Source organism: Entelurus aequoreus, linkage group LG09 (genome assembly GCF_033978785.1).
Source record: "Entelurus aequoreus isolate RoL-2023_Sb linkage group LG09, RoL_Eaeq_v1.1, whole genome shotgun sequence".
In the NCBI taxonomy this organism is placed as follows: Eukaryota; Metazoa; Chordata; class Actinopteri; order Syngnathiformes; family Syngnathidae; genus Entelurus; species Entelurus aequoreus.
Genome location: NC_084739.1, coordinates 16,892,044 through 16,913,454, shown reverse-complemented (window position 1 = coordinate 16,913,454; position 21,411 = coordinate 16,892,044). Strand labels below are relative to the sequence as shown.

The window sequence follows — 21,411 nt, the reverse complement described above, 5'->3', positions numbered from 1 at the left end:
ATCTCCTGAAATTTTCAGTAAAACTTGATAATATTCCTATTCTGTCCTGGTGATCCTTCTTACTCAGCATATATGTCATCGAAAGAACTTGGGATTGACCAGTAACTTCGATTCCCTTGGAGGAAGAACTGGTCCGACGCAACACTTCGTACATTTTTAGTTGTATATTTTCAACAAATTAGCACAAATCTTCCAAAAAATTTTTTGCACAATGTCATAATGGGGTATTGTCTGCAAAATTGTGAGGGCAAAAATCAATGTATTCCATTTTGGAATAGGCTGGAACATAAAATGTGGGAAAAGTGCTGCGAATACTTTCCCGATGCACCGTTATCTACTTTTGTAATAAACACAACCAGACATGTTAACCACCTTTATTTTGTCTAAAAGGAAAATGTCAAGCTTGTCGCTAAGCAACGAGCGCGTCAAGATTGAGTCAGATTAGCAAACAGATATTTAATTCAAGAGCGGAAAAGTTCACCTGCAAAAAACGATTATAGTGACTGTCATTGACAAAGCTGTGAGCCAAGGTATTTTTTTGTAAGCGTGCAAGGGAATATTGAGAAAATACTTAAAATATCTGGGAAGCTTTTTCCAGATGCTTTGAGGTATGACTTGATGTGGTTTGTGGCTGACTGATTTGTGGCCACGGTACAAGCGCGATGGAGATTAAGATCAAAGAGATTGCTGAAACATTACGTTGGTGTCTCACACGTACAAAACCCAAAACCAGTGAAGTTGGCACGTTGTGTAAATCATAAATAAAAACAGAATACAATGATTTGCAAATCCTTTTCAACTTTTATTCAATTGAATAGACTGCAAAGACAAGATATTTCATGTTCGAACTGAGAAACTTTTATTTTTTTTTGCAAATAATCATTAACTTTGAATTTAATGGCAGCAACACATTGCAGAAAAGTTGGCACAGGGGCATTTTTACCACTGTGTTACATGGCCTTTCCTTTTAACAACACTCAGTAAACTGAGACCAATTTTTGAAGCATTTCAGGTGGAATTCTTTCCCATTCTTGCTTGATGTACAGCTTAAGTTGTTCAACAGCCCGGGGGTCTCCGTTGTGGTATTTTAGGCTTCATAATGCGCCACACATTTTCAATGGCAGACAGGTCTGGACTACAGGCAGGCCAGTCTAGTACCCACATTCTTTTACTATGAAGCCATGCTTTTGTAACATGTGCAGAATGTGGCTTGGCATTGTCTTGCTGAAATAAGCAGGGGCGTCCATGATAACGTTGCTTGGATGGCAACATATGTTGCTCCAAAACCTGTATGTACCTTTCAACATTAATGGTGCCTTCACAGATGTGTAAGTTACCCATGCCTTGGGCACTGATACACCCCCATACCATCACAGATGCTGGCTTTTCAACTTTGCGCCTTGAACAATCTGGATGGTTCTTTTCCTCTTTGTTCCGGTGGACACGACGTCCACAATTTCCAAAAATAATTTAAAAGGTGGACTCGTAAGACCACAGAACACTTTTCCACTTTGCATCAGTCCATCTAGGATGAGCTCGGGCAGTGTTTCTGGGTGTTGTTGATAAATGGCTTTCGCTTTGCATAGTAGAATTTTAGCTTGCACTTAGAGATGTAGCGACAAACTGTAGTTACTGACAGTGGTTTTTCTAAGTGTCCCCGAGCCCATGTGGTGATTTCCTTTACACACTGTCGCTTTTTGATGCAGTACCACCTGAGGGATCGTATGTCCATAATATCGCTTACATGCAGTAATTTCTCCAGATTCTCTGAACCTTTTTATGGTGGTGAAATCCCTAAATTCCTTGCAATAGCTCGTTGAGAAATGTTGTTCTTAAAACTGTTGGGACAATTTGCTCACGCATTTGTTCACAAAGTGGTGACCCTCGCCCTATCCTTGTTTGTGAATGACTTAGCATTTCATGGAAGCTACTTCTATACCCAATCATGGCACCCACCTGTTCACAATTAGCCTGTTCAACTGTGGGATGTTCCAAATAAGTGTTTGATGAGCATTCCTCAACTTGTTCAGTCTTTTTTGCCACTTGTGCCAGCTTTTTTGAAACATGTTGCAGGCATCAAATGCCAAATGAGCTAATATTTGCAAAAAATAAAGTTTTCCAGTTAGAACGTTAAGTATCTTGTCTTTGCAGTCTATTCAATTGACTATAAGTTGAAAAGTATTTGCAAATCATTGTATTTTGTTTTTATTTATGACTTACACAACGTGCCAACTTGACAGGTTTTGGGGTTTGTCAGACCTTTTAATTTTGATGTTTAACCTGTGAAAAACTCTTGCTGACAAAATGCTTAAGTATGGAAAAGAACTTTATTAGATCCAAGCCCTGCAAAAATGAGCACAGCGTTCAATAGCGTAAAAAAGACATAGAAAAGATCCTTATGGCGTCCTTACTAAACTGACATTTGCCTAACCCCCAATACCATACACAATTAAAACATTACAGCATTCACACCGACAAACATTAGCAATTCAAACTTGACTTTAAATATCTTGTTGTTCTCTTTTAAGGAAAACTATATGTGCACAAGTAGTGAGACATGACGACAACACAGAAATGGCGATAAAAAGATCCTTCAGCTCATGATCGGAATAATACAAATGTTCTAAAGTGCAACTGGTCCAAACGTGTCCGAGCAAAAATCAATCAGCGGTTCTATATTGTTTTTCCTTGAAGGCTGCCAAAATGGAAATTGTCGGAACATGCATCAGACATTTGACATAACCCGACGTCCATGCATGAGAAAAGGTTTCGCTTGATCCACTCATGTTTTTCTGAACTTCAGTCTGAAGTCAACTTGACTGTGGAGGGACAAAGCACACAATGGTGAGTAAGACCCTTCCATTTAGTCCGTCAAAAGTCTGGAAGCTTTATAAAAATGTGTCCTTTTAACAGGAAACGCTGGAAGATTCTAGATCTTAGGCAGCTTGGGAGCGCTGATGAGAGGGTTGGTGTCTTGCAGGAATCGTCTCCCCGTGCTCTTGTAGTCGTAAGAGCAGTCGTGTGTTTCTGCATAGCGGTGAGTGGCGCAGAAGTTGCTACCGCACCTGAGAGATTCGAACCAGATATTTTTGGGACGATCAAGTCAGATCTATAAATAGCACTCCTTTATTTATAGTTATCTTCTTATGAGGCTGGAGGGGGACTAAATAGGACATAGATGGCTTCCCGCACTCCGCTTTCGAGGGAAGACATCAATGTCAAGGTTGAAAAAACATCCTTGAACAGAGGAGGTGGTCTGCGACACCACCTGTCTCCCACATACAACACTGTCCTTTCAACCATTCCTAAAAAGACTCTGCAATTTAGCCTCCAACAAATAACAGGAGTTAAAAACCTTCTGGTCACGGAAGGTGACCAGAAGGCCATTTGTGCCATTTTTTTATTTTATTTTAATTTTTTTTACAACTGAATGGTAGTAGTCACACAATCCCTCAATGCTAAAAAGGGGAATCTATACTTCAACGACTGTCGTTGGCTTTGACAGTTAGGACTGCTCGTTTGCATCAAAACTACCATAGGGCGAAACCATCCCTGCCGAGGCACACCCTCCTGGTTTTGCAGTATAAATATTTGGGGTTTTGGCCCCAGCAGCTAGACTAAATCTGACCAATCTAATTCTAAGACTAGATCTGACCAATCTAAGTCTAAGAGTAGATCTGACCAATCAAAGTCTAAGAGTAGATCTGACCAATCAAAGTCTAAGAGTAGCTCTGACCAATCTAATTCTAAGACTTGATCTGACCCATCTAAGTCGAAGACAAGTGCTGACCAATCTAAGTCTAAGAGTAGATCTGACCAATCCAGGTCTAAGAGTAGATCTGACCAATCAAATTCTAAGACTGGTGCAGACCATTCTAAGTCTAAGACTTGATCAGACCAATCTAAGTCTAAGACTAGATCTGACCAATCTAAGTTTAAGAATAGATCTGACCAATCTAATTCTAAGACTTGATCTGACCAATCTAAGAGTAGATCTGACCAATCTAAGTCTAGAGTAGATCTGACCAATCTGAGTCTAAGAGTAGATCTGACCAATCTGAGTCTAAGAGTAGATCTGACCAATCTGAGTCTAAGAATAGATCTGACCAATCTAAGTTTAATAATAGATCTGACCAATCTAATTCTAAGACTTGATCTGACCAATCTAAGTCTAAGAGTAGATCTGACCAATCTGAGTCTAAGAGTAGATCTGACCAATCTGAGTCTAAGACTAGATCTGACCAATCTAATTCTAAGACTTGATCTGACCCATCTAAGTCGAAGACAAGTGCTGACCAATCTAAGTCTAAGAGTAGATCTGACCAATCAAATTCTAAGACTGGTGCTGACCATTCTAAGTCTAAGACTTGATCAGACCAATCTAAGTCTAAGACTAGATCTGACCAATCTAAGTTTAAGAATAAATCTGACCAATCTAATTCTAAGACTTGATCTGACCAATCTAAGTCTAAGAGTAGATCTGACCAATCTAAGTCTAAGAGTAGATCTGACCAATCTAAGTCTAAGAGTAGATCTGACCAATCTGAGTCTAAGAGTAGATCTGACCAATCTGAGTCTAAGAGTAGATCTGACCAATCTAATTCTAAGACTTGATCTGACCAATCTAATTCTAAGACTTGATCTGACCAATCTAAGTCTAAGAGTAGATCTGACCAATCTAAGTCTAAGAGTAGATCTGACCAATCTGAGTCTAAGAGTAGATCTGACCAATCTGAGTCTAAGAGTAGATCTGACCAATCTAAGCTTAAGAGTAGCTCTGACAATATAATTCTAAGACTTGATCTGACCAATCTAAGACTAAGAGTAGATCTGACCAATCTAAGTCTAAAAGTAGATCTGACCAATCCAAGTCCAAGAGTAGATCTGACCAAACTAAGTCTAAGAGTAGATCTGACCAATCTAATTCTAAGACTTTATCTGACCAATCTAAGTCTAAGAGTAGATCTGACCAATCTAATTCTAAGACTTTATCTGACCAATCTAAGTCTAAGAGTAGATCTGACCAATCTAATTCTAAGATTGGTGCTGACCAATCTAAGTCTAAGACTTGATCAGACCTATCTAAGTCTAAGACTAGATCTGACCAATCTAAGTCTTATGAGCATGAACTGATGAAGCCTACTCTGATGAGGTGAAACAGTCCAGTTGCTATCGATTGAACGCCCTGAGATTTAAGGGCATGCATTAGATTCAGAGACATACCTGCACCCATAGCTGGTGGCCAGCCCAGTCTTCTTGCCACAGAGGAAGCAGTGATTGAAACTCTTTTTCTTGGTGCCTGTAGGGGCCTTGACCGGAGGTAGGTGGTATGTCGGAGTTCCTTCAAGAAGAGAAAAACTTAGAAGAAAAAAATAATGGAAGAATCTGCCTTGCCTGAAGTACTGCCTGCATTGCAGCCGTCGGCAAGCAGCATTAACTTCCATGTTATTTAATCAATAAGCAGTAAGAGGATATAAGCAGTAAAAGGAAGTAAAAAAAAAACATGCTGGAAGGATAACATTATGCTTGCTGTGTGGTTAGTTAGGGGAATAACATTTTGCTTGACAGGATTGTTTTCTTTTGTGCACTTTGATCTGCAACAAAAATATACTTATTGGTTCATGGAGACGTGCAGTACTTTGTCCAAAGGGGATCTACAGGTGCTGACATGACAGCGACTGATTGGATGTTTTGTTAGTGAAATTTTTTTGGTTTACCATCACCATTTAGTCGACACCACATCACACAGATCAAACATGGAGGATTGTGCCTTCAGCAGCAATAAATACTTTAGGGCTCTCAATTATTTTGTGCGATTACTATATTGCATTTGGTTAAAACACACTTTATATCCTCAATGCGTATTTTAGGGAAAATAGTACTGTACTCGAAATAACTTTCATTACCTTCTATTGACATTTTTTGACTGTCTTTACCTTGTTTTACCTTCTATATTCCTTTGTATACCTCCCATTTACCTTACTTTACCTTGTATTTACCTTACTTGACTGTATTTTACCTTGGTTAATCTTTGTTTACCTTCTATATTCCTTCTTTATTTTATTTACATCCGTTGTGTCCTTGAGCAAGACACTTCACCCTTGCTCCTGATGGGTCCTGGTTAGCGCCTTGCATGGCAGCTCCAGCCATCAGTGTGTGAATGTGTGTGTGAATGAGTGAATGTGGCAATAGTGTCTAAGCGCTTTGAGTAGCTTGAAGGTAGAAAAGCGCTATACAAGTATAACCCATTTACCATATATTTACTTGTTTAACTTGCATTTATATTTTATGAACCTGTTTATCTTCATTTACCCTTTTACCCCATTTTACCTTTAATTCACTTCTTCTATTACCTTCTATTTACCTTTTACCTTCAATTCAACTTGTTTTACCTTCTTTTATACAGTCCAGATTTTTTTTTTTATCATAACTTGCACTAAAACGATCAATTGAAGCAACATAATATAAATCAAAGCTTTTTACCTAATCAACTTAATCGATTAATTGTTGCAGCCCTTAAATACTTAGCACTTTATTTATCAACTCGTCTACCTCAAGTGAATGTGTGCCGAGTCGTGTGTCTCGGTCTTACCTATCCTCACAAATGGCGACGGGACTCCCCTACCTGGTGCCAGACATTTGTTGATCTAAGAAGAGAATGTGACATATTTTGGAGGGAATCAATAAACAATCATAAAGATGATAAAACAATCTCAAATAATTATGAAGGCTTTTTTTTGCATTTTAATCCTGGTTATTCTTAAAGTAAGGTGAAAATACAGTTTTCTTCTGGTTTGAAATCAGCCATTTAAAAATGTTGAATTTCATTACCTTCAGAAAGTCTTGTGCAGCATTTATTTGGCAACATCCTATCACTTTTCAGCACTTGAATTACTGTAATTTAGAGAGTATATCATTCTATACTTACCAATCAATTACTCATAATTATTCAAAAGCATAAATGTCCATGTTAAGGATGTTCCAATCAGGATTTTAAGCTGCGGATTCCAATTCCGATCAACCATGGGTGATATCGGCCAATACCGATCACATGTATTAACTGTAAATGTTTCTCTTTATTTATGGTGAGTGCTATAGGCACTTTAACAATATAAACACAATATTCAAAAACAAGTTCCTTTTTCTCTTCCTCTGTGTGTAACATGTTCTGCCTCATCCGCCAGTGGTAAAGCTAAAATGAAATGCAGTTTATATTCCATATACAGTATATATTTTTATAATTAGCTGCTAGCTGCTTGTCAGCTGGAAGACTAAAAATAAATACAGCGTCAGCCAGAGGGGATCAGCGTTTGTGATCCGCAATAAAATGCGATAATGCAGTGTCAATCACATGCTTTTTCCACCAAAATTGTCCAATACTGATTGTTGGCACATTCCTAGTCCATGCCATAATATTCTATGGACCGTGAGCTCCTTTTTTCCTTTTAGAATTGCAGTTGGACTTAACATCATTTAATAAATAAACACATTATATTATTTGCAACATTTCAATAGTTTACAATAACCAAACTAAACAACCTAAAGGTATTAACTAACAAAAATAAAGAGATTATTAGAATTTGTCTTTTTTCAACTTGGTACATTTTGAAACTAAATGTGATTTACAATAGCGGTAGATCAGTTTTAAATGCAATTGCTGTAATTCCTAAATAATAGCCTCTGCTCTCACCGTGTGCAAGGCTGCCGCTCGGTGCAAAGATGACGTTTGCCGCGCTGCATCATCCTGGAGGGGTCCTGGCGGACTGGAGCCGAGAATGCTCTGTCCTATGGTAGCAGCAGGAGACAGTGGCGCCCCCATTCCTCTCCTTCCACTGTGGCCGTCTACGGGCCTTGCAGAATGGAGCTCAGAGTCGCCCAGTTGCTCTCTGCAAGCTTGATTCGCCATCTTCGTGATGCACCTGGCTTCCCTCTTGGATAGAAGCTCTGGCCTCTTGCTCGGTGAATCCACTTTAACACCGTGAAGGCGCGCTGGGTGACTTGATGAACTGCCTTGTTTTACTTGGGCTTGAAGGGCGACCATGGAGTCAAAAGGTTGTAAACGGGGTTTCAGGGAGCTGGAGGCAGGTGACGGCGATGGGGGGCTTAAATGGAATGAAGTGCTAAGCTGCGTTACATCTGCTCTGCTGGTCAGGGTGTCACCACGGGGCCCGAGTGTCCAAGCACTGAGTGGGGAGGGGGACAGCTGCGCCCCAACCTCGAAGGTTTGACAAGCCTCCTCGGGCTGAGCGGACAAATCGAGACTCAGAGGGTCCCCAAATAATGCAGTTGGCGGCGGCGCCACCAGCCCTTCTTCCAATAAACTCATCCCAAGTGCCTCTACGACCGGCTTCACCGGGTCAAAGGCGGCGTCGGGTGAGCCTCTGGTGCACAGCGGGGGGAGCTGAGGGTACACACAATCCCTCATCAACCTTGTGCTGCCAATGTCCAGGCGGGATACTTTGGGAGGGGGGCGGATTTTTGTGAATGGCGGGCACGTCTCCCACGGCTCCTCCTCCTGTAGCATAAAGCAAGAAGGCGAGGGGACAGAGGGAGGCGGACGTCGAGGGAAGGACAAGTAGGAAGCAGCCACAGCAGCAGGGGGCGGAAAGGGATCTAGGAGCTCTTGGTCCGCTATTGGAGGTAGTTGGCCATTAGACTGGAGAGGCTTATTGATCTGAGGGAGGGAGCGCAGGAGGCGTTGGTGGTGACGTGTACTGGAAGGCGCTGGAGGGACGGGTGGCCGTGGCTTTGCCTTACTCGACTTCTTCGGCTGTAAAATGAAGACCAACACAAGACAATCAAATAAAAAACTGTTTTTGAACAGGTTTTTATGAAAAATTACACACAAAAAGAACTTTGGCACACATGACCAAAAGAGGAAGTAAATTTTGGAGGTTACACAAAGAATCTCTGCATTGATTTTTTTTGTCAATACCGTGTTTCTTCATTTAGAGGCCAGGTGTGTTTATGTACTCTACAGAGAGTTCCTTTTTTGTACAAATAAATGCACATGTTGAATGTTTAGAAGTTTCTCCGGACTGTATACAGAAGCATGTTAGTCTTACAGATGCCATGTTTGCTGTGCAGTAGGGATATAACAATAAAAGGTAATATGATGACCGCTGTAAAACTTCCTACCGGTTAGTATTACCGTTTTAACTTAAAATGATGGAAAAACCGTGATTGATAATTGCACTTTAATCAACTCAAGGTTTGACTGGTGCCAGCTCGCTAGCTTGAATGCTAACATGAAAACAAGAGACATTAACATCTTTTCCCCATTAGGAAATGACATTCTCCGATCTAAACGTACATAAGCACATTGCTGTCTGAGTAAATAAGATTATAAATTGTGCACATTGAACCTAAAAGCTGTGCTCTCTTAGCACAGAGTGATTACACTATACATGACAGAGGTGTTTTTACGATGCCTTAAATGACTGCTGAACAGAGTAAGATGTCACAACGCCCGCCAGAAATAATATGTTTGTTTATTTAAATAAATCTTAAAGTGCTGCAGTACAAACCAATATTTAAAACAATAAAAGCTTAGCAATTAAAACAGATAAAATACTAAGACTAAAACAATATCAGTGAAGCATAAGAAATACAAAACTTGCAAAATAATCTACCAGTCGTGTCTTTTCAATTTAAAAAATGTACTTAAAAAGGTACTTAAAGCGCTTTGGCAGTATTTCCACATTCACACACTGAAGGGCCCTAACCACGACCCATCAAGAACAAGAGTGTCTTGCTCTAGGATCGAACCAGGAACCCTCATGTTGCTGGCAAAGCCGCTCCAACCGAGCCACGCCGAATTAAGAAGAAAAAGATGAAATGTTGATACAAATAATCATTAAATCATTACAGGATGACATCAGCACCCCTCCCAACCATTGTCTTTTGTAGTTTTAACACCCAAAAATTGAACTCTGAATCAAAAATTGAGTTTTCAGAGAAATTTTTTGAAATGTTCTTTTTGGCGCTAGACGTTTGATAGCATCAATCACAGTATCATATAATAACAGCTGTTTGTGTGTGTGTGAGCGAGGGGTGTTCAGAGACTTTCACACTCAGTGAGGCACTGTCTCTATTATTAAATGCGCTGTATAGTAATATATCAAATACCACATTATGTTTTCACTGACCAATTCCTAAATGGGATGCAGCTGAAATTCTAATAAAAGCCTACCTTCTTGTTAAGGTTCATGTCTTCCATCTTGGCCTTGAGCAGCTTCATTTTGTTCATAGTGATTGAATTTTCAAGGCTTTGCTGAGCAGCTGCAGAACGCTCACCATCCTCAGCACACATGTTGTACACTGAGCCGCCACTGAAAAATTTGATAGGCAAAACCATGAGGATGGATATTCTAAACTTGTCTATTTATATTTATTATGTATGTGGTCGTTTTCAGACCTGAGAGATTCTGACAGAGGAGTCAGGGAACCATCTCCCCTGTCAACCACTCGGAAGAAGTTGAGTTGATCGCCCTCACGATAGACCACAAACGTGACCTGTTTGCTGGCCAAGCTTTTCTCCCAACCCTCCTCCTTTGTGCCCTCCATTGGCTCAACCACGTCTCTGACGGTGTCCTCCATGGTTACTGATTAAAGAAAAAGAATCGTTTTTCAAATGGAAACCTGCATAATTTGGTTCAACGTGACATGAAACCAATAATTTTTCTTACCCCTCCTGGTGTTGATTGGACCTCCCCTCATAGCTAAGACCAGCTTCAAAGTGCAGCCCCCTGAGATGCTGCAAAAACATACATGCTGACTTTTAATGCAGCAGAAAATGTGCTACCTACTACTTTTTTGAAGAAGACAATGGACATAAGAATGCATTTGGGGCTAAAATTTACATAATCTAATTGGTAATTGTTGTAATCTAATTACCACAACATTTGACTGTGAAATCCACATCTGAACAACTGACAGCCTGCCAAAATCCATCCATCCATCCATTTTCTACCGCTTGTCCCTTATGGGGTAGCGGGGGGTTCTGGAGCCTATCTCAGCTGCATTCGGGCGGAAGGCGGGGTACACCATGGACAAGTCGCCATCTCATCGCAGGGCCAACACAGATAGACAGACAACATTCACACTCACATTCACACACTTCGGGCCAGTTTAGTGTTGCCAATCAGCCTTTCCCCAGGTGCATGTCTTTGGTGGTGGGAGGAAGGCGGAGTAACTACATAAAATATGTGCAACATATTGCTTGCAAGCACTTGAACAACCCCAGTGGGTTAGGTGTCCATGTTATGAAGGAGAACATTTCATTTACCCATAATCGTGTAGACAGTGTTCATCATCCAGCTCCAGGTTGTTCCAGATGAGGTGTTGCTGGGTAACTGGGATACCTTCAAACAGAGGAATCAACACAGAGCACATTAAGTTAACTGCCATCTGTAGTTCATGATGCCAAAAATAATTAATGACTGCCACCTGCAGACAGAGCAGTGGTACTGCAAGTGGACCACCTGCATTTAACAAATACCAGACTTATTCACCAAGTATTTACTGTAGGTGAGTATATGAACCTCACATCGCACAAGGCTGGATGCACTATAGAAATGATGAACTGATAAGAACTGAGGAAGAACAGATTGATTACAAGAGTTTTTAGTGAAGTTAAGCCAAGCTCCACCATAAAAACACTGAAATACCTCTTCACATAAACAGATTTACTCTGCAGTGATCACACACCCACATGTTTCCTGAGTGTTGCAGTGGCCAAAAGGGATGTGCCGATTGATCGGCTACAGATAATACTGGCCGACTTTTATGAAAAAGTATGTGATCTCCATTGCAGAGGGTTATTACATTTAAATGCCAATCACCTCTAGCTAATATTTATTTTTAGTCCCCCGGCTGACAAGCTAGCAGCTAATTGTGTATCTCCATAAAAAGTGTGGAGCTGCTCCCCATAGTTAATAATTACCTCCATTACCGCAAATAAACTGCATTCCTTAATTTCTCAGGGCATTCAATCGATCGCAACTGGACTTTAGTCCAGTTGCGATCGATTGAATGCCCTGAGAATACAATGACCCAAAATTAATAAGAACATCCATAGACATTAATTTCTTAATATCTTGAGTATAATTATCAAGTATTAAGACAAAACCCTAAATTAACCCAAAGACAAAGCCAGGAGCAGACACGTCAAGCTGAGATAACCAAGAAATAAGTGCTTAGAAAAGTTTTACGAAAACCAAAACTTACCAGAGTCAAAATGAATAGCCTCTCTGATGCTAATTTTTACTGGATAACAGCCTGTAATCTTGTCTAATAGTTATTCACAAGTCTTACACACACCTGCTGAGCAATCCCAGCCCACTGGCAAACCTCTCAAGCTCTGCAAGATTTAACAGTCTCCTGCCATGGTCTTCAATTCTCATGAAAGATTGTCGATGGGATTCAAGTCAGGGCTTTGTGCAGGCCATTCAATAACATAATAAACACTTCGGCCCTCTGGAGGTAGTTCTTCACAAGGAGTGACATATGTTTTGTGTCGTTATCATTTTGGAAGACAAAGCGGCGACTCATACACAGTTTTGCTGCTGATTGCTTGAGGTTTTCCTCCAAGATCTTATGATATCCTTTCTTCAGGATTCCTTCCACCTTGACAAGATTCCTAGTTCCAAATGCACTGAAGCAACTCCACAGCATCATACTCCCACCACCATGTTTCACTGTGGGGACCATGTTCTTTCGGTTGTATGTCTCTCCCTTCTTTCTCCAAACATAAGCAGTGTCTCGATGGCCAAAGAGCTCTAGTTTTGTTTTCATCTGACCAAATGACAAGCTTCCAGTATGGAGTCTTTCTCTAGGTTGTCCTTTACATACTTCGGTCTGGCTCAAAGGTGCCTTTGGAGCAGAAGTGGAGTTTTTCTTGTTCTGCAGCCTCAGTCCGTTCCTGTGCAGGACTCTAGTGATTACAATTCCAGACTTGGCTAAGTCGACTATTCACTAGTGTCTTGGCAGTTCTGGGGTCTTTAGACACATCTCTCTTTGAAATTGTTCCTTACCTACCTCGGTCAGGCTAGTTTTGTACTATGTTACTGTCTTTGAATTTCTTGTTGATACTTCTCAAACCAGTTCTTGACACTTGGAAACGTTATGATAACTTTGTGTATCCATCTTCTACTTTGTGGACATTAATTATTATTTTCACCAAGTTTAAATTGATTTATTTTGCTTTTGGCATGATGATTTCTGAGTCCTGAATCATCCAGCGTAAACTGAATCTTGTGCACTGCTCTACAGGTCCCTTTTACAGAGTCGGTGTTCACTGGTGATGACTTCAAATAGGTTTGATTAACCAGAGCACATGACTTCCAACACTCGCTGTCTCTCAAACAAACTACTGGGAGTCTTTAAAGGGGCTAACAATTTTGACTCTAGTCATTTTTGTTTTTTGTGAAACAACTTTTGTCCTGTGGTCAAATAAAAATATTGGACGCATCCAAAATGAAAGTAGGATCCTTGGAAAGGCTGTCTTAAAATGCATTGCTCTCTTTAACACCACTTGGGAAATACTTAATAAAAAAAAAAAATTTAAATTATGGGAGGGCTAATGATTCTGTCATCAACTGTAGCACAAAGTAAGCAGTCATTAACAGAAAAGGAATGAGTAGATTAAGTTTAAAAAGAGAGGATAACATAACTGTTGGTGTGTCAGCATTGTCACAGTCAGTAAACAACAAGTAAGTGGGTGGATCGTAGGGTAGCATCGATTTTGTTTAGTTATTGTGTCCTATTGACTTTGTTTTGATCAAACAATTGTATCTAATAGAATATAATAAGTAAATAGTTTAAATATCGTGCTGATATTGTTAAACTCTTAGTAGCACTCATCATAAATACATTGAAAACTGTACACAATAAATGTGATACCAGGTACCGGTAATGGCCGATCTCACTCATGGATGATTGGTACCTGAATAGGCATCATAAATAAAATCTAAACATCCATAGTGGATAGTGTATTTTGTAGCACATTCAGACAGTAGAATACACACAATACTGTCTAAATAAATCCATGTGCTATGTAAACAATGTGGAATATGCTGCACAAACAAAACAAAGCTTTGCATGTACAGTAAGTGTGCTAAGTCGTTATAAGGTGAGCTTGATTGTTTTACCTTCAAGTCTTTGGATCTTGGCCTTGACTGAAATGATGGCCTCAAAGGGCAACACTCGTAGCTCGAAACACGTCCCAGTCAACGTCTCGATGAAAAGCTCCATGGGATCGTAAAGAGGAAGCTTGTAGTGAAAAGCACCCACTCGGTCGTCATTGAAGAAGGGCGGCTCCTTCCTGTCGGTCATCTCGATTCAGGGTTTTCCTTTGGGGGCAGGGTGACAAGGACTTTAGGAAAACAGCCAACGTGAGGGTGTGGCCCAAGCTGAGGGAGAGAGGGACAGGTTCGACTTCCTGACTTTGGAACAGTCACACATCATGTGATGGGATGACCACGCCTGTGAATGTAAAACACAAACAACAAAAGTCATAATAAGTTCCAGATACTGTATTGAGGTTTTTTGTGCAGTTCATAATTTACTCATATTGGAGCCAATTGCTTTCAATTACAAAAGCGTACCAAAAGAGTACCAGGCTTCTCTTTGGGCGCAGGGAGTTTATTAAAAAAAAGGGAGGCCTTTGTAGAACAATCATTAACCTGGCCCGTTAACACACACCTTACCTTTTTAGATTTTATGTATTGGACATGCTTTGGTGTAAATGTTGCTCCACAGTCTGGTATGCCTAATCAATCATCACTAAAAGCAACAAAAAAGCAGGTGATTTCCGCATTAAAGGCCTACTGAGACCCACTACTACCGACCACGCAGTCTGATAGTTTATATATCAATGATGAAATCTTAACATTGCAACACACGCCAATACGGCAGGGTGCAATTTTAAATTTCCTGCTAAACTTCCGGTTGAAAACGTCTATGTATGATGACGTATGCGCGTGACGTCAATAGTTAAACGGAAGTATTCGGACACCATTGAATCCAATACAAAAAAGCTCTGTTTTCATCTCAAAATTCCACAGTATTCTGGACATCTGTGTTGGTGAATCTTTTGCAATTTGTTTAATGAACAATGAAGACTGCAAAGAAGAAAGTTGTAGGTGGGATCGGTGTATTAGCGGCTGGCTGTAGCAACACAACCAGGAGGATTTTGACTTGGATAGCAGACGACGCTAGCCGCCGACCGCACGGATGAAGTCCTTCGTCCTTCTGTCGCTCGCTGGAACGCAGGTGAGCACGGGTGTTGATGAGCAGATGAGGGCTGGCTGGCGTAGGTGGAGCGCTAATGTTTTTATCATAGCTCTGTGAGGTCCCGTTGCTAAGTTAGCTTCAATGGCGTCGTTAGCAACAGCATTGTTAAGCTTCGCCAAGCTGGAAAGCATTAACCGTATATTTACAGGTCCATGGTTTAATAGTATTGTTGATTTTCTGTCTATCCTTCCAGTCAGGGGTTTATTTCTTTTGTTTCTATCTGCATTTAAGCACGATGCTATCACGTTAGCTCCGTAGCTAAAGTGTTTCACCGATGTATTGTCGTGGAGATAAAAGTCACTGTGAATGTCCATTTCGCGTTCTCGACTCTCATTTTCAAGAGGATATAGTATCCGAGGTGGTTTAAAATACAAATCCGTGATCCACAATAGAAAAAGGAGAAAGTGTGGAATCCAATGAGCCCTTGTACCTAAGTTACGGTCAGAGCGAAAAAAGATGCGTCCTGCACTGCACTCTAGTCCTTCACTCTCACGTTCCTCATCCACGAATCTTTCATCCTGGCTCAAATTAATGGGGTAATCTTCGCTTTCTCGGTCCGAACCGCTCTTGCTGCATTGTAAACATTAGGGAAATGTGAGGAGCCCTTCAGCCTGTGACGTCACGCTACTTCCGGTACAGGCAAGGCTTTTTTTTATCAGCGACCAAAAGTTGCAAACTTTATCGTCGATGTTCTCTACTAAATCCTTTCAGCAAAAATATGGCAATATCGCAAAATGATCAAGTATGACACATAGAATGGATCTGCTATCTCCGTTTAAATTTTAAAAAATCATTTCAGTAGGCCTTTAACATAACCACGGACAGAATCACATAATTGGCCAATAAAATCAAATCCGCAGAATATGATGGAAATACGATTGCACTCTTTCACCTCTGCTGAGAAGCTTTTCTTTAAGTTCTGGAGCATATATAGGGCGATATATATACATGCTCCAGAACTCCAGAAAAAAGCCTTCTCAGCGAAGGTGAAAAACAATCACCTCATTAAACATTTAGAGACCCATTTAAGGCCTTGGCCAAAACTCCAATATCAGGTGTGTTGCAGGAGCCAGTCCTTTTAGTCCAGACTGAAGCCAGGCTGACCACAGACTTTGGCAGATTGCCTCGTGCGTCTCGGTGATACAATGTCAGTGGAAGGCTCATGCAGTCAGACTTTTTAGATTTTAAGTGTTGTGCGTCCAGAGCTAGGGGCTTTCAAAGTGACACAGTGAGCCTCCTTTCAGAGAACATAACGCTGCCGAGGTCAAGAAAAGCTAGCAGAAAACCCAATTTTCTGCTCACTCCAAACTGTGTTCATGACATAACTGAAGGTAGCTTAGGTCTGACAGATATTTTTTCTTGACATTTTTCAAGCCTCTTTTACACTTTGTAAACCTGAGCAATCAAGTTTTAGGTGAACATAGTTTTATATTATATATATATATATATATATATATATATATATATAAAAGATTAACATGTATAAAACGCCTGCTTATCGGCACCGATATTTGTCATTTTGACGTACATTATATTGCTTTTTTAAATTAGTTTATTTTGAACAGGGACAACGCACACTAATTAACATTGCTGTGTAAGCGCAAGTTTTAGCCACAAAGTCAGGTTCCAACCGCAGTCCTTGGGCAAGATGTAGATCACCCGCAGCAAACAATATATTCAATAAAACCCACAACATTAAAAGGGGAACTGCACTTTTTGGGGAATTTTGCCTATCGTTCACAACACTTATGAGACACAAGAAGACAGAAGTTTTTTTTAATACATTCTAACATGTAAAAATCGTCTCGTTCTTGGTGACTAGCAATGCAGCTAATAGGAACAATCAGTTCTCTAAATCACATTAAAAATGCATAAAAAACCGTCAACAATTCTTAATTTACGTTCCGTAACCTGTATAATAACCAAGCTGTAGCAACATTGTTATTGTAAGAGTGAACACAGAGGAACTCTTTTTCTAGCGTAGTAATATATCTGCGTGCTTCCGTATTAGCCGTAAAAGCTAGCAACTTATGACAACATGAAACGCGTTTGTAATGCACAACACTGCGACAGGACACCAATCTGTACTGAATGAAAAACATGAACAATCATACTATTATATCTGTAAAGTATTAGCCCACATTTCATGTTTTGTTTGTACACAACTAGCCAGACAGCATATGTAATGTAATGTTAGTGCTGTTTGTATCATGATCAATATTAAAGGGTGACTCACTCGAAGGACAGTTGTGCGTTTGGTCCAGCGGGTTTATTTGGGTAAGCACTCCATTTATGTCGAAATAGCAGGGCTCCAAGTTGCACATTTATAGCGTCAACGTCACTTACACACTCGCAGCATGGGCTCATTAAAGGAGCTCCGCAACTTTCCCGTTCCATGATTGAATCAAATAATGCAACATAGATAGATGGACATTAACACGACAGAAAATATATCGCTGGGAAAAATCCAAACTTAGTGTAAATATCTTGACAAATACACTTAAGTAAAAAAGAGCAAGAAAGCATCTCACTAGTGTTGTCCTGATACCAACATACTGTTACCAGTACCAAAATGTATTTCGATACTTTTCGATAATTTTATAAATAAAATAAATTTAACAAAAAATCTTAGGGTACATTAATAACATCATGGTGCACATTGTTGATGTTATTGACTTGTTGGAGTGCTAATAAGGCGTATTTGGTCACTGCATGACTGCAAGCTAATCAATGCTAACATGCTATTTAGGCTATCTGTATGTACATATTGCATCGTTATGCCTAATGTATAGGTATAATTGAGCTCATTTGATATCCTTTACTTTTATCCTCTTTGTATATAATTTATATTTGCATGTCTCATGACACATTATCTGTATGTAATATTGGCTGCATTTCTGATAGTTGTTTGTGTGCCATGTTGTTCCAGACCACAGCAAACATTACCTAGCTTGCCAAAGATTGTAATAAATCTATTAAAAGAAGACACCCTGCAGTTTCCTTTCTTGGACATACACATCTATACCTTTGGCCATTAAAAGCCAGTCATTTCCAGGAGTTATCTCACCTTCTGAGTATTGGGACCATGAATTGTTGTTCACCGGTCCTCATATGTAAGGTACTTTTCCTTGTTGATGTCTCAAGTAGGGTAGGAATACAACGCGCGCAGACACACACACACACACTTGTATTTGTTACCTTCTTGAGACCTCCGAAAAAAGCCTACCTCTTTAGGACCACCCTTTCTAGATATATTAAAGATTTGTATTTACAACAAGGCCTTAGTGGCCACATGCATGGACAGCACCTTTTAGCTCTTATTTCCAAAATCGTGTACACTACTGAATTGGGGTCTTATGCCGCTAATGTGGATATCTATCTGGTGGTGTCAGAAGAGTATAACATACAATGGAATTTGGAAAAAAAAAGGGTAAAAATAAAAATTAGCATGTCACTACACATGAAGTACACGTTTGTGTACTTATGGACTAAGTACATCATATCAAAATATGATTTTTAGTTTTTATTCTAATTAGGGTCCAATAAGCCCAAATAGCAAAGAGAAATAAAAAAAAAGCATGTAAACAAACAGCTTGGGCCTTAAGAGGTTAAATTAATAATATATACATACTATGCAAATATAAAAAAACTTGTGTAAAATGAGTTGGAATTTCACAAGAAAAACTTTGGCAGTATTATAATAAAAGTCATAATTTTATTTAAAAAATGTCACTATTTTACAACAACAGCAAAAATATTGTGATAAGTCAGCATTTTGTATGACAAATGTCACCATTTCGCATTAAAAATTAATAATTTTACAAGAAAATATTGCAAAATTACAGAAACAAAGAATATGACAAATTGTTCCCAATTTTATAAGAAAAAAGTCGACACATTGTGAGAAAGACTGCTTTTAGTTGGGTTTTTTTGTTGAATTTTTTGTTTGTAAGTGGTTTTTATTTTTCATTATTTACTTCAAGTTATTACAGTATGTCTCTGTATACATATGTATTTATTTTTTAAATTCATTTTGGCAAAAGGGGGCGCATTTCAATTTCTTACACACACTTATTACATACCGTATTTTTCGGACTATAAGTCGCAGTTTTTTTTATAGTTTGGCCGGGGGTGCGACATATGTGTGAAATTATTAACACATTACCGTAAAATATCAAATAATATTAGTTAGCTCATTCACGTAAGAGACTAGCCGTATAAGATTTCATCGGATTTAGCGATTAGGAGTGACAGATTGTTTGGTAAACGTATAGCACGTTCTGTATGTTATAGTTATTTGAATGACTCTTACCATAATATGTTACGTTAACATACGAGGCACATTCTCAGTTGGTTATTTATGCGTCGTATAATGTACACTTATTCAGCCTGTTGTTCACTATTCTTTATTTATTTATTTTAAATTGCCTTTCAAATGTCTATACTTGGTGTTGGGTTTTATCAAATAAATGTCCCCAAAAAATGTGACTTATACTCCAGTGCGACTTATGTTTTTTTCCTTCTTTATTTGGCATTTTCGGCCGGTGCGACTTATACTCCGGAGCGACTTATACTCCGAAAAATACGGTATGTTGTCTGATGTACTAAGGTGTTAAAATGTTGTAAAAATGTGTTGAATAAATATAACATTTCAACATTTCCGAACAACGAAGATTTGCATCAGCCTGCGACCCGCAGTCAATTTGATAGTAGGCTATTATAGCTAATATAGACACTTACATCATGTGTTGCCTTATTATAAGACGTATATACTTTTCACTTAATGCAGCTCCAGACAGAATTGTTTTTTTGATTTTTGGTCCAATATGGCTCTTTCCCCTGACCTAATGTTACAAAGTGAATGGACACATACTAGCCCAATGTGTTTACATACACAAAGATACACTTGCCTTTATGTCATCATCATCCTTGAGTGAAAGGCTGGTGAACACCTCAAACCCCAATCAACGAAGATTAATTCATAAACTAAGTGAGTAAAATCAGTGCAGAAAAGATGAATTATCGAGTTTTGGCACTGGGATGCTTGGCTTGGAAAAATGTTACAGAAGGCCATTTTAATCTAAATGGGTTGGCAAAGGCGACACTTCACCTGGCAGTGAAGTCGAAAACAATAGCCTGTATAACCTTCAGGAAAATAGATAAAAAGCACACTGAGAAATTAAACTATCCCTTTTTTTTTTAAAGAGAGGATATCCCTAAGCGAATGTAAAGGGTGGTTAAAAGCTGCTTACCGTTAATACTAAGGAGGCGATGGCCGTCTTTAGCCGAGGCTGCTAACCTTTAGCCTTGGTTGCCATGTTAGCCAACAACTCAAACAATGGCGAGCGGCTCACGGCGAGCTAAATTTGAAGCTCGGCCACATCCGTGGGCTCCTTTCGCCGGCCTTGCTCCGTGTGCCGGTGTTTGTAGCTGTCGTGGGCGCCGTTACGTTCACAACACAGAGCATTGCATCACGTTAAACGCCACAAACGGAACGAAGTGGAGTGGCGTCTTCGGTCGGTCGCCATGGTCCTCTTGTTCGCCACACAATCGTACCTGTCAAGGCGGGGGGAGGCGGGCTCCATGACGCCGCCGCGGATGGGTTTTGATTGACAGTGAGAATGACCAATTGCCGCTTGGAATGCCTAGAAAAGGGGCGGGGAAATAGGCGGATCTAGTTCAAGAGGCGCTTTGACTATTCTTTAAGAGAGGTTTTTATTTTCAAGTCATTTTGGCTGTGTTTCATGCATATACATTGTAGTTTTCACATTAATACAACTGGCTTTGCTGTGTATTAAATTAGCGACATATTGCAACATAAAAAAGCCCACACGTTTCTTACTCGAGACAAAAACATTATAATTGGCACCCATGTATGTTAAACTTATACAATCCCATATCAAAGTTCCAAGTTTGAATACTGAATTGTATTTTTTTCCACACGATGGCATGCAGCAATTTTTGTAAATTTTTACGGTTTTCTGCATGCATCCATACATACATACATACATACATACATACACACATGTGTATACATACATATATATATACAGGTAAAAGCCAGTAAATTAGAATATTTTGAAAAACTTGATTTATTTCAGTAATTGCATTCAAAAG

General features: G+C 39.6%; 1 protein-coding gene across 1 annotated transcript; it reads right to left on the bottom strand.

Annotated features, from left to right (window-relative positions):
* Positions 1-2,308: 2,308 nt before the first annotated feature.
* zfand4 (zinc finger, AN1-type domain 4) lies at positions 2,309-20,877 on the bottom strand. The gene is made up of 10 exons (XM_062058201.1): positions 20,547-20,877; positions 14,151-14,484; positions 11,288-11,363; positions 10,689-10,756; positions 10,418-10,604; positions 10,193-10,331; positions 7,691-8,770; positions 6,593-6,647; positions 5,224-5,341; positions 2,309-3,065 (listed from the first exon to the last, which is right to left on the bottom strand). Exons 2-10 carry the CDS (start codon positions 14,332-14,334, stop codon positions 2,930-2,932), a joined length of 2,043 nt encoding a protein of 680 aa, XP_061914185.1. The 5' UTR covers positions 14,335-14,484; positions 20,547-20,877; the 3' UTR covers positions 2,309-2,929.
* Between the last annotated feature and the right edge of the window lie 534 nt (positions 20,878-21,411).

Bases quoted from the DNA above. Each gene is read 5' to 3' on its own strand.
- zfand4 (XM_062058201.1), bottom strand. From the start codon at position 14,334: ATGACCGACAGGAAGGAGCCGCCCTTCTTCAATGACGACCGAGTGGGT. The intron at 10,605-10,688 runs GTAAGAAAAATT...TTCTTTAATCAG, and splicing joins TCCAATCAACACCAGGAGGG to TAACCATGGAGGACACCGTC. The intron at 3,066-5,223 runs GTATGTCTCTGA...CGAATCTCTCAG, and splicing joins GCCACCAGCTATGGGTGCAG to GTGCGGTAGCAACTTCTGCG.